This window comes from Carassius carassius, chromosome 45, assembly GCF_963082965.1.
Source record: "Carassius carassius chromosome 45, fCarCar2.1, whole genome shotgun sequence".
Lineage (NCBI taxonomy): Eukaryota > Metazoa > Chordata > Actinopteri > Cypriniformes > Cyprinidae > Carassius > Carassius carassius.
In genome coordinates, this window is record NC_081799.1 from 4,171,138 (window position 1) to 4,185,224 (window position 14,087).

The following is a 14,087-nucleotide window of genomic DNA, read 5'->3' on the forward strand; positions in this document are numbered from 1 at the left end:
TCAGATCTGACCATTTTTCAAAGTCTAATCTGTTTTTGACAGGCATGACTGCTTGATTAAGTTAACCAATGAATTTGGCTGTGGGTGGAGCTTGTGCTTAACTGGTCTGGGAGGAAACATCACATGACAAACATCAATGATGGCAACTGAGCCAGAGAAATGTTCTTTATCTTAAAAAATATATATAGTTAAAATACTTAAACGTGCATCCGAGTGAAACAGATTATCGGAAAAGAAACAATGTGGAGTGGGTTTTGTGAATTGATTGTTAATTGGCAGATCTAAATCTGAGCTTGCAGTTGATTGTAAGAAAGTAGCAGGGTTTACACGGAATAAATGTTTGGAGAAGTCTGGTATACACCACCAGAGAGAAGTCTGTCATTCTAATTGGATGAGTTATGGACCGTTGAGTTATGACATTTTGAGTAAACGTTACTAGAAAATAAAAACGTGCATAGACGAAAAACTAGAATATAATCTGAGTTTCCATTTCACAATGACTTTAAGCTTAGAATATCGATGTGATTAGCTTAGCAACTATTGTAATCAATAGTGTCTAAAGGATGCTTTGCGTGAGGAACACTATTTGAGTTCCTTTAAAGAGTTTGTGTCTATGAAGAGCGTTCCAGTCCAGTCGTAGACAGGAAGGCGGCTTTGTAGGTTTAGCAACAGAGTCTGTTTGCACCAGTTGGTCCTTCATCATTTATCTGAGCTGGGCCTCATGAACCCCCAGTCCATTAGTGGCTTCTGACTGGTATCACATTACACTGATGGCAGTTAGAGAGATGTTGTGCTGGAGATATGTCACAACCGTTCCCTCTGGGCAGTGCTTGGATCTCAGGCTCAGATTCGCCAGCAGGAGAGATGCTGTCCTGGCTGGGATGGACACAGCCATAGGGCTTCATCTCTCCTCAAACCTCAACAGTGAATAACCCGACCCGAGTTTTTCCCACACATTCATGCATATGTCATGCAAACAGGATACTTTTGTGATATACAATTTGGATTTATGTCATATACAGTATTAATGCTTACTGTTTTGCTATTTGTGTGGCTTCTCTGTTTCGTTTTCCCCAAAGGATGGAATAAACCAAACTGTTATATCTACTTTGAGTGCTTAATCAAAAGAGACCAAGAATATTTTAAGAATAATTGGTGTTGTTTGCTAAGGCAAGCATTACTATTAATATTACTCATTCTTGGGGGTTTTGGAAAATCTCAGACAATTAATGACTGCTTTGGTGCAAACAATTCTGCATGGATTGTCAAGGCAAGAGGTTCAAATAATAATACTCAGCATTTAGTATTATGGATGATAAAGCATAAAATCTCATAGTGAAGGAAAACCCCCGAGCGATAGAGACCAGAATAAAGTGGACCACTTGACTTGGGCCTGTAAGCAACAACCTAGAAAAACTAGTAGTAACAAACACCCACAATTCCCTAGCATGATTGCAATGTGCAAATCATAATTCCTTCAAAAACACTTTCCTCAAAGGATCCAAACTAAGGCTTTGTGTAATAAGGTTGAAGACTTTCCCACAGTGTTTATAACACATTTGATCTAAGTTTAGATTGCTTGTGTCTCTGTGTGTTTCATTTCTATGCAAGATGTGATGCTGATTAGTTTTCATCTTTTAAGGTGATGTCACATTTATGATATTTTTTTTAGCAAATTCAGTCATTTCAAAGATTCCCCCACTCAAATTTAGTGATGTAACAAATATTGGTTTTATGATAAATCATGATACAAATTTGCCACGGTTAGTATTACCGTTTCATCTTTTAATTATCATTAAAACAGTATTAGATTACTGCAATTTTAACAACTCACGATAAATAAATACTGCCCAGCATAAAGCACATTTTTAAGTAACAGTCTCATCATTTTGAATGAATACAGGGTGTAAAAGCTGGGAGGTTTTAAAAAAGTGCTAAGGGAATTATTCAAATCAATATATGAATGAATTAATTATATGAATATACCGTTGAAGTTTCTGACTGTTTTCAGGTGCGATATGATGACATTTTGTTTTCATCTTCGCACCATGTAATACGTAAAGGAAGTGTTCTTAATCGCAGTAATGCTTTGTCCACGGAGGTTACGGGAAACTGTTGTAATTCAGCTTTTCCATAAGCGCCACCTGCTGTCAGCGATAGGACTTAACAGACACTGTATGTAGATGAACATACAGTCTGTGTGCAGTTTCTATCTGGCCAAAAATGAACTGAACAGTGTTCAAACAGACGGTGAATGCTATTAACAGCCATGATTAGCCTATATGTTGCAATCAAACTTATAACAAAATTTGGTAGTTTTACATTTAGTGGCTTCTAGTTTTTTTAGTGATATTTAGTGCCAGTTTAGAAGGGAGTGACGGTTTTGTTCTCCTGGAGTTGTTGGATGGAAAACGGTGCTTTATTCACAAATATTTTATGCAATATAATAAATAAATTTAATTTGAATCTTTGAATGGAAACATAGCTAGGGTCACCATAGGGTTCCATTTGATATTCAAGCATATTCCTTCACAAAACAAAGGGAAATCACAAACATTGATAAGCGTTCTGTTTTCTTTTTGTATTTTGTTTTATATGCTGCAATGTAGGGCTGCACGATATTGGGAAAAAATGACATTGCGATATTTTATTTTTCTGCGATATATATTGCGATATTTTTTCTTACAAAAAAAAATGGGGTGAGCACACTTACATTCTCATTTTAAATTATTTAAACATCGACACCACCATATGCGCGAGGGAGAGAGAGCAAGACTAATGTACTCTCTCTGTCTGTCTCTCTCGCGCGCGCTTTCTCTGTCTGTCTCTCTCGCGCGCGCTCTCTCTCCCTGTATCTCGCGCGCGCGCGCTCTCTCTCTCTCTCTCTCTCTCTCTGTCTGTCTCTCTCACGCGCGCGCTCTCTCTCTCTCTGTCTCTCTCGCGCGCTCTCTCTCTCTCGCTCTCTCTGTCTCTCTCGCGCGCTCTCTCTGTCTCTCTTGCGCTCCCTCTCTCTCTGCCCTGTTAAACTTGCAAGTGGTTTTCAGTCCTGTCAATTATAAACTTTCACTCTATGATGGTTAAGCTGTGCAATTAATCCGCGAATCACATTCGTCAAGGGCAGGGGAGTAGCTGGCCCGTACAGTTAATGAATAACGGATCAACTACGACAGCCTACATCGCACATCCTGCGATGTGACTATCGTGGATTCGTACATCGCGATATCGATGCTTAAACGACACATCGTGCAGCCCTACTGCAATGTCATATTATTCCTCCGTCTCCTTTAGTCTTCGAGACCAGTCCTGCATGCTTTCTTGAAGCAATAGACATCCTGGTGAACAGTGTCTCCAGGATTCGCGATCAGAGGCTAGATTAGACCCTTAGCATAATCTGTCTGTAGGTCTTGCTGTAGAGTCCTTAAACCTCTTCTTCGGTACTTCTCTGTCGTGATGGCCAAGGGTGAGTGCAGCTTGCAGCAACGTTCTTGGGTAGGTGATAATTCTCCATCTTGAAGACGTGGTCTGCCCATTGCAGCTGCATTTTGAGCAGCATGGCCTTGATGCTAGTAAGCTCTGCCTGTTCAAAAACTTCAGTGTTAGTAATTAAATCATTCCAGTGAGTATTGGGGGCTTTGTAAGTTGATGATGTAGAGCTGTTTTCCAGCTCAGATATACATCCAAGTCAACATATGTAAAGTGCTGCTTTTGATTACATTTTATATATCTGCATATATCTCATGTATCCTTGTTTTGGTTTCTCATTTTAAATGACAAATATAGACTATTGATACCTGCTGATACAGATAGTAAATGTTCTCATGCAGGCGCAGAACACGTGCTGGTTGTTCGAGTGCAGATTTTGAGTCCAGGCGCTGCTGATTCGAGGCAAAAACACGGCTGGCTTTTGTTGTCACTAGTTCTTGGAGGTCGACTTTGTGTATCAAGGGCTTAACTTGTTCTTTTTTTTGAGAGTAATGTCAGACTTGCATGTTACTTCTGACTGTGTGCTTGTACTCTCTGAAGAGAAACGCTTATCATCTAGCTCTCCTAAAGGTCCGTTTTCGATTTTAAGTGGCCATTACAGATCTCCTTTTGAGTCCAGTTAACTGTGTTTTGACTGAACTTGCAGAACATTTGCTGTCATGAGTCATTTAAATCTTTGGGATGCTGTTCTGCTTTGAGATTCCTATGCCTTAGATGTTTCATGTCCTCTTTGACAGCGTTGTTTCTTCTCTCAAAACCCAAGTATTGTAAAAAGTAGTCGTGTAGCACCATCCTCCAGTCAAAATGGGGAGATGCTACTTACTTGCTCAGATGACATGTTGTTTGGAAGAAGGCTTTGTAGGACTTTCTTCTCGCTGTCACTGGGTCTTTCTGTAGAATGAAGGATCTGCTCTAAAATGTTCACAGGAAACTATGGACTTACTCTGCAAGTAACTTGCAATTTAATGTCCCAACCAGATATGCCGATAGAGAGGATGAAGTTCCATTGTACAGCCCTAAGATGAAGGTGTTTTTCGCTTTTAGCAATACAATTTTTATTGAAAAGCAATAAGATGAGGGTTTTTATAGTTACACAAACAATATTCATTCTCACTAATTTAGGTTTAGGTAGATTGCAGCCTAAAATTGATAAAAGTGAAAATTGATAAAAGTGAAGTGGTTCTGTATGTAAGTAGTGCTTGAGCATGCAGTTTCAATAAATTTTTACAATCTCACTAGTACAAAAATAATTGCAGGTAAAACATCCATGATCAGATCATACAAAAACATATGCATGACATTCATATGAATTTGCTTACAATAGACCATTTTCACAGTCCTTGTTTTTCATATCCAATTCAGTTGATAGCAAAGGAAAAGGTCCACCTGCATTATTGTCAGTGGGCAAATTAAACTAATTTTGTTGAACTTGACAATAAACATTAGTATTTCGAACAGTCTGTTTTTTTTAGCCTTACCTTACCATATGTGTAAACGCGAAACATTATGTAAGCAAGGTGATTTTTAGCATTGGATCGTAACATTATTATTGTTTAATTTGTCTTTACCTCCTAGTTAATGTTTTATTTAGATTGTATAATCTCAACCATTTTTATTGCTCTTATATTTTAATGTGATCTTTTTTTGTATTCTATTCATGCATTTCTTTAATAAAATGGTAGTCTTACTTGGAAGTATTGTGCATACGCAAACAGTAGTCTTGTACATGCCAATTTAAAGGTAGGGTAGGTGATTTCAGAGAGGCTCCCTGCATAATCACTCTCCAAAGACACACCCCCTCCAAAACACATGAGCGAACAAAGGCAGACAGAGGCCAGCGACACAATGAAAGACGGCGTCGGTGGAGGTTTAAATGCAGTGCTGTCAGACTACATCATATCTCATTCACCAGTTGGAGTTTACCATCATAGCAATGTCCTTTTTTGTCACGTTCGAAACAGAAGCTTCTAAAATAAGAATTTTAAAAAAGAAAAAGAAAAAAAAAACTAGCATCTCTCCAGTGTTGTCTCTCCTCTCTTTCTGCAGAGGTTTACGATTTTATGAAAAAAAGATTCAGTATACTGGTAATAACTATTGTTTTTGTAACATAATCACTGTGAGTGTCACAACTGTAACAATGGACTTGGTCAAAACTCTTAACAAATAAAAACTCTTATTTCGTCACAGAAAAAGCAAACTGAAGAAAACAATTCTTTTAAAAGTTAAACTGAATGTGAAACTAACAAAAGATTGTATTTCCCACATAGTAGATAAGCTTTTTGTTTCATCAAAGTTTAGGATGTTGATGTAGATGTAAATTCAAGCCATGTGGGATGTATGGGTTATTTTAGGAACGGCTGCTTGTATTATCAAAATTATTATTCTTTTTTTTCACTCCTGTTCTCACTTTAGCATCTTCAGGAAAGAGTTCTCAGGTGCTCTGAAAGCTGTTAACAATTTAACAATGTGCGTCAAGGGACACACTGTTAATATGCGATGCTAGCAGGAAGGAAGGGATAACTACTGTGTATCAGCATAACTGAATGTCTAGACCTTTTAAGATGTAAAGCAATGACCAAGTGTTGGACCTACAGCAGTGTCAGTTTACTTGAGGTAATAGTATCATGAATCATTGTCTAGGCTGACAGGGTCCAAATGAAAAGATGTTTAGTAAAGAGCTGAAACAACGAATCGATTTAATCGATTAAAATCGATTATTAAAATAGTTGTCAACTACAACCCGAATTCCGGAAAAGTTGGGACGTTTTTTAAATTTTAATAAAATGAAAATTAAAAGACTTTCAAATCACATGAGCCAATAATTTATTCACAATAGAACATAGATAACATAGCAAATGTTTAAACTGAGAAAGTTTATGCACAAAATGAGCTCATTTCAATTTTGATTTCTGCTACAGGTCTCAAAATAGTTGGGACGGGGCATGTTTACCATGGTGTAGCATCTCCTTTTCAAAACAGTTTGAAGACGTCTGGGCATTGAGGCTATGAGTTGCTGGAGTTTTGCTGTTGGAATTTGGTCCCATTCTTGCCTTATATAGATTTCCAGCTGCTGAAGAGTTCGTGGTCGTCTTTGATGTATTTTTCGTTTAATGATGCGCCAAATGTTCTCTATAGGTGAAAGATCTGGACTGCGGGCAGGCCAGGTTAGCACCCGGACTCTTCTACGACGAAGCCATGCTGTTGTTATAGCTGCAGTATGTGGTTTTGCATTGTCCTGCTGAAATAAACAAGGCCTTCCCTGAAATAGACGTTGTTTGGAGGGAAGCATATGTTGCTCTAAAACCTTTATATACCTTTCAGCATTCACAGAGCCTTCCAAAACATGCAAGCTGCCCATACCGGATGCACTTATGCACCCCCATACCATCAGAGATGCTGGCTTTTGAACTGAACGCTGATAACATGCTGGAAGGTCTCCCTCCTCTTTAGCCCGGAGGACACGGCGTCCGTGATTTCCAACAAGAAGTCAAATTTGGACTCGTCTGACCATAAAACACTATTCCACTTTGAAATAGTCCATTTTAAATGAGCCTTGGCCCACAGGACACGACGGCGCTTCTGGACCATGTTCACATATGGCTTCCTTTTTGCATGATAGAGCTTTAGTTGGCATCTGCTGATGGCACGGCGGATTGTGTTTACCGACAGTGGTTTCTGAAAGTATTCCTGGGCCCATTTAGTAATGTCATTGACACAATCATGCCGATGAGTGATGCAGTGTCGTCTGAGAGCCCGAAGACCACGGGCATCCAATAAAGGTCTCCGGCCTTGTCCCTTACGCACAGAGATTTCTCCAGTTTCTCTGAATCTTTTGATGATGTTATGCACTGTAGATGATGAGATTTGCAAAGCCTTTGCAATTTGACGTTGAGGAACATTGTTTTTAAAGTTTTCCACAATTTTTTACGCAGTCTTTCACAGTTTGGAGAGCCTCTGCCCATCTTTACTTCTGAGAGACTCTGCTTCTCTAAGACAAAGCTTTTATAGCTAATCATGTTACAGACCTGATATCAATTAACTTAATTAATCACTAGATGTTCTCCCAGCTGAATCTTTTCAAAACTGCTTGCTTTTTTAGCCATTTGTTGCCCCCGTGCTAACTTTTTTGAGACCTGTAGCAGGCATTAAATTTTAAATGAGCTAATTAAGTGGATAAAAGTGTAAAATTTCTCAGTTTAAACATTTGCTACGTTATCTATGTTCTATTGTGAATAAAATATTGGCTCATGTGATTTGAAATTCCTTTAGTTTTCATTTTATTAAAATTTAAAAAACGTCCCAACTTTTCCGGAATTCGGGTTGTAATTTAGTCATCGATTAGTTGCTAAATAACTTTTATTTGCCGTAAGCGTCTCATTTCGTGCATATTTCAAATCTGCGGTGACCAAAGTGTGGCAGTAATGAGCCACCAGAAGTTTTACTCAGCCAGTACAGCAGGAGAAGTAGCGAATAGCCAATAGCTTGCCTCGTTTTATGTCGCGTGCTTCCCGAACAGCGTCTCTGCAAGCATTCAGCGTGATGTGGGAGTACTTTACTTTAAGCCTTCAAAAAAGAAGAGTAACCTGTAAACTCTGCACTACTGAACTGTTTAAGGGAACGTTCACATATCGCGTCTTTTGCGCGCTCAAGTTCGTTATTTCCAACACCGCACCGCATCGAGTTAAAACATTTCAACTTTTCGGAATGCCGCAAGCGCACCGCGGGTCATGTGACAAGAACTAACCAATCAAAAAGCTCAGTCAAGATGAAAGGAACAGCTGATCATAGTTGTATATGGATTTCCATTTTGAAATAAATTTAGTTGAAGAGCTACTGCAAGCGATTTTTTGAGCTGCAAATCCATTTATCCTTTGCTGAAATTTTCGCGTCTTCAAGGAGAGAGCACGTCATGGTTGCTTAGCAAAGGCAGACGCCTCAGGGGCGCTTCTGCCCGAGCGCTTTGGAAAGAAGGAGAAAGCGGTGCGCCTACCGTTTTCCACACGTTTTTAGGCGTGATTTGTGAATGGCCCCTAAGACTTTCATTTGTGCAGATTCTCCAGTACAATGTTGTTTGCAAATGTTTAGTCGTAAAAGCTGATAACATTGCTTTTTAACAGTTAACATTTAAAGCTTTACAAACATGTTCTGTGATCAGTTTGTCGTTTACCAGTTCAAAATTCAGTCGTGCAGCCTAATTATGACTGAATGAGAGAGGTAAATATTTAAAGATATTTGAAATGCACTTTTTTTTCTAAGTATTCCCTGCTCTTTTTCACACAGCAGGTTTTTTGTGTGTGCCCAATTTTTTTTTTCTCTGGACAACCTTCTGATGGATTTTACTTTAAATTGTGAGTTCTATTCAGGTTTCATGCCATTGGCACTTTTTTCGAAGGATTGTTTACAATTTCACAGCAAAAGCTATGAAGCTGTTTCCCAGTAAATAATAAAATACAATGCACTGCAATTTTATTCTGTTTTATCCTTATTCTTCGTGAAAATATGTTCTGAAAGATTCCTTAATAAGCTTTGTTTGGGATGTTAAACTACTTTAGGAGCTCTAAGGACTGCCATGGTGAAAACATTATTTGAAATCTCCTTGTGAAGTTTGCTAGAGTATGGGTCAGTGTTCTGATTGCAGAAGAGTTCGACAAAGGATTACTAACACATAATAAAACAACTCCAGGTATATTTTTGATGAGGATATGACAGTGCAAAATGGTTAAAATCTCTTAAAAATCTATGCTGAAGGATAAAGACCATTTATTAATAATTTACTTGGGGAAAAAATGGAAAAAAAACTAAAATATAAGTACATAAACTGATTAATCGATTAATCGTAAAATAATCGACAGATTAAGCGATTATCAAAATAATCGTTAGTTGCAGCGCTAGTTTAGTAATGCACAGATGCAGCTCTTCAGCACCAGCTAAAGGAGTGATGAGGACTTCATTATTTCCATGAACAGCAGATGGAGGAAGACGGTACTGCTACATGACAAGGGCTAGGCATCGGTGATACACTAGTAGATATGACTAACTGGTAGAAATTGGTCAATCGTTAGAGATTTTGGACTAGGGTCTCTATCACAGTTACACACTCGTGTGACATTGCTGTGCTACATGGCCATGAAAACATCATTTGCATGCATTTTTAAACAAGTGATTTTATGCCATTGAAATGCAATCAGCAGTGCAAAAGAGCTCATTTCACTATATTTGTTTATTTTAACAAATTTATAGGCTTTGAATGGTTAAATACACACTTAAATGTGTCAAAATGCCTGTCTTTGTAATTATCCTTGTAAACACAGTAATATAGGTCTTAAGTGAAAGCAAACAGCTGAGAAAGAAAACACATGTGTAGCAGAACATTAGATCTGGACAGCTCTAATATTCCTGCTGTCTCTCATTCATGTTAATCACTCAACAAAAGAGAGAAAATCTCTCACTTCTCTTGACTAAATCACTTTTGCACCTTTAATAAGAAGAAATATATATTTCATTTCCACATTGAAGAATATGCAGTGTTTTTATACATTTGATCGCTTTATACAATTCATGAAGCATTTGTTCTACTTTTTGTCCTATTGCTTGTAATAGTTTCTAATACTTATTTAATCTCTGACTTTTTAATTGTCTTCAGTGAGCTTGTATTAGTACTACTATAAATTGTTTTGTGATATTGAGACTGGTGACAAGAATTTTGATATTTCTATGGCATCAAAATTTTTGATGATATAAAGTCATTATTTAAAGCAACAATAACTGTAATGGGAGATATATATATATAATATATATAATATAATATAATATATATAATAAGTTACTGAAAAAATTACTCATATCTTGATATAAAATGTAATATTTATTTCCAGCAATATTGATTAGTTGTTTGTTCTGATTTCCAATCCCTTCATGTGAAGAGATGTGGACAGATGATCAGAGTTTAAAAGTTGTAAATAAAACAAAAAATGATCGAAGTATGTATCACAAGACAATACTATTTCAGTCTGCCTACTTAATGATTTCATCTTTAATTCAGTGTGTTGCTTGTTTTTTTCCATGTATTTGTGAATTTTCTTAGCCTGGTAATACCAAACTCTGCTACTACGCTTTGCTTCGTGGACAGAGTCTGGAAGGGCATAATTGACAAGCGTTTTCTTTCTTACAAACACTCTGCGAATAGCATCCCGTGTCTCCATGTCCGCTGTCGTTTTCGATTTCCCTAACCTAAACTACGATCTTACATTCGCCGCTTAGCATCTACGTCACGGCTCTCAGCCCGCCCTATGTTGGTTGATTGGCCGGTTGTTTTGAGGCCGGAGGAAAACTGGGAGATGGGTCGCTATCTCAGACAGTACGAAGTCTGATGTAGTCAGGCTAGAATTTTCTTGCAATTCCTGGGTGAAAATGTTTTTATTGTAAAGCATACACCATTTTAGTCAGTGTACCTTTTAGAATTGCAATGAAAACCAAACTAGTCAAGATCCAAAACTGTACCAATATACTAACTAAGACCCATATCAGGTGCCACTTCTTGGTGTTTTCAATGATATTTTGATATATGAATTCATTTTTCAAGTGGCTTAACTGTCCAAATACTTTTTGGGCCATTATTTACATTGCATGAATTTACTTAAAACTGCTTTTTTGTCAAGGTCTGTCACACACGACAATTAAGGAAAGATGTGGCAGACTGAACAGCTGCATCTAACTTTTTTTTCTTAGTCTAATGTACTGTAGCTCACAAAAATGAGTTTTGCAATACACTAAATAATGATGCAATTCATGGCATGAATTCACTCTCTGAATGTGTGTGATGCATATTTGCTTTAGAAAGCATAGATAGATAGATGCTCAAATACACAGTCATCATGGAAAACAAATGCTAGTTTCAGTATATTCGCTGAAGAAAAAAGTTAGGATCAGTTATGAGCAGTTCTTCCGAATCATAGCCACAACAGCTTGCCCCACCAACTAGCTCCTTTAATTTCAAATGAGAGGGAAGTTTACCTCAAGTTGGAGAGGACTGTTAATTTCTGTGCCACGAGTGTCACCCAATGAAACTATCAAAATAAAAAAAAATATTTCAAACAAGATTCCCCAAAACATTCCCTAGTGGTAAGTCAAAAAATCATTGCGCCCCAAAGCTAGACCCATGTATTTTGTAATCAGGTTGGTTTTGATTGGGCCACAAAGCCACAGTATTTAAACTTTTCTGAGGAATCATCCGGATATGTCTTACTGAGTAGTTTCTGCTTCTAAAACTGGGGTGGGATAAAATATTTTAACATCAAAAGATTTACACACTTCTGCTTAATTGCCACCCTAGGAGACAGCAAGTTTACACAATGAATCTCATTTTCAGGTCCTCTGGGGAATTTGTTGTGAGCTCCTATTTGTTGTAGTTATGAGATTCTGCTTATCTCAGATTATTTTAGGTATTTCAGAAATCATTTTAGGATATTTAACTGAACTCAGTAGAATTTTGTAGACATGAAACCCAGATTTAGCATTTTCAAGTCATGGGTTTTCTTCAATGTATGTATTTATGTATTCAGTTAGTTAGTTTGTTCCTTTCCCACAACATAAAGGACACAACTTCTGTACATGGTGCCATTCAAGATGGAATATTTATTTAGTCTCTTAATCTCATTACAGCTGCATTTATTTAATATGATTTAAATTTAAATTAAGTGTTTTCTATGTGAATATATTGTAAAATGTAAATTATTCCTGTGACGTAAAGCTGTTTTACGTCATTACTCCAGTCTTCAGGGTCACATGATCCTTCAGAAATGCATTATGCTGATTTGTTGCTCAAGAAATACTTCAGGTTATTATCAATGCTGATAACAATTTTATGAATATATGTAGTTTAAAATCTTTTGTAGCATTATAAATATCTTTGCGTTTATTTTTTCAACAGTTCAATGTGTCTTTGCTGAATAAAAGTATTTAAAAAAATCGTATTTGGACGGTAATGTTTGAATTTTGAAGCTGAAAATCTGACACAAAATACATCACTTTACAAAAGTAACTACTTCTTGTTTTTCCACATTCATTCTCTTGTTTCTACATTTTATAGAATTGTAGTAAATTTGTAATTGTTGTTAAATGCGCTATTAATTTGACCTACTTCTACTTGCTCTCTTAGATTGCCAACTGTGGAACTTTTACTGCATCGATGCAAAATGGCTTCAGATAATACACACCGAAGTTACTCCATCATCCCATGCTTCATATTTGTGGAGGTAAGTTTATTTTTCAGCCAAAACACAATTACCTAGCTGCATTTATTTCACTTCCGTTCACCAGTTATCGTGCTGTGCCTTACTCTCTGATACGGCTTTAAGAAGTCCTTTTTCTGAAAATGGCCAAGAATTTAATTAAATTTTTGGTCAAATCCTGTTTAATCACTGGGGACTGTGTGTAGGCACTTCAAAGCTCTCGTCTCCCTCAGCAAGTCGAGTTGTGCATATCTCTCAGACAGGACTGTTGGGTTTGTGAGATGAACCGCTGTGCCATTTGCCTGAACCCGAGAACATTGGAAGCCAGACATCCAGGGCTGTGAGCTGCTGATACTGCAGAGGAGTATTCAGGACATACAGCTTTCTACTTCAGCAGAAATATGTGCTAGCATGGGATCATAAACCATGTGATGGAGTTGTAGTGCTGTGGTCAAAGATCTAGTTTCTAGCCCTGCAAGTGTTGTACAAAGAACTATTACCACTGGATCGTTGATTATGATGCTTGACCCTCAGATTACTCCAGGAGTTCTGAGCACAACTAACTCTGTAATACCTGGAGAGAGTTTCTCATCTGGCTCAGGAAATACTGAATGCTTGTCAGAAAGATGCCTCTTTCTCCACTGAGAGTGAACAGTGCCATTTAGGAGTGTAACGGTACATGTATTTGGAGCAAAGTTTTTCAGAACGGGTCTTTCAGTTGGGTGCGCATGTGCACCGAACAAATACAGCATTGTTTTAACCTCCGCATGAGTTTCCAGTTCAAAATAAATAAATAATTCTGTTTAGTTTTTTCCCTCTGCTGAATCGAAACCATACTGAACTGTGATGTCAAAACCAAGATACCAGTGCTTGAAAACGAAAAAAAAAAATCAATCGGTTCACTCCGAGCAGAATTGATATTTTAACGTTTCTGTTCTGCGTTCCTCTGATATTATTACCATTCCGAAACCGGTTCGGGTGGAAGAAATACCAGTTAATAACGTTATTTAAAAAAAAAACAATATTATTTGCCTAATAATAATAATATAATAATAATAAAGTATAGCGTTTTCTTTACTCAAAAAGAAAAGGAAAAAAATAGAGATCTAACACTTAGTCACAGCCGATAGGCTACAGCATCATCATCTCTAGATTTTGGCCAAATGTAAGCTACTTAAAAAAATAAATAAAAAAATTATCAACACTTTAAAGACAAAGTATTTTTAAGATATTTAAAAATGTTTGCTGCATTGTTCAAATAATAATAAAAAAAAAACATTATAAGATTGCGTTTTGAGAGTAAAAAATAAATAAATAAAAAGTTGCAGCTCACGTCGCACTTTATTAGCCCTATTACTTCCGAAATAATAAAGG

The 14,087-nt window shown here is 37.1% G+C and overlaps 1 protein-coding gene across 2 annotated transcripts in view; it reads left to right on the forward strand.

The window, feature by feature from the left end:
- The window catches only part of LOC132127426 (phospholipid phosphatase-related protein type 1), a 73,242-nt gene that overhangs the window by 19,195 nt on the left and 39,960 nt on the right, over positions 1-14,087 (forward strand). For both annotated transcript variants that reach the window (XM_059539287.1, XM_059539286.1), the window contains exon 2: positions 12,641-12,737. In XM_059539287.1, the coding sequence (XP_059395270.1) occupies positions 12,678-12,737 (60 nt within the window). In that variant the 5' untranslated portion in view covers positions 12,641-12,677. The remainder of the gene's footprint in view (positions 1-12,640; positions 12,738-14,087) is intronic.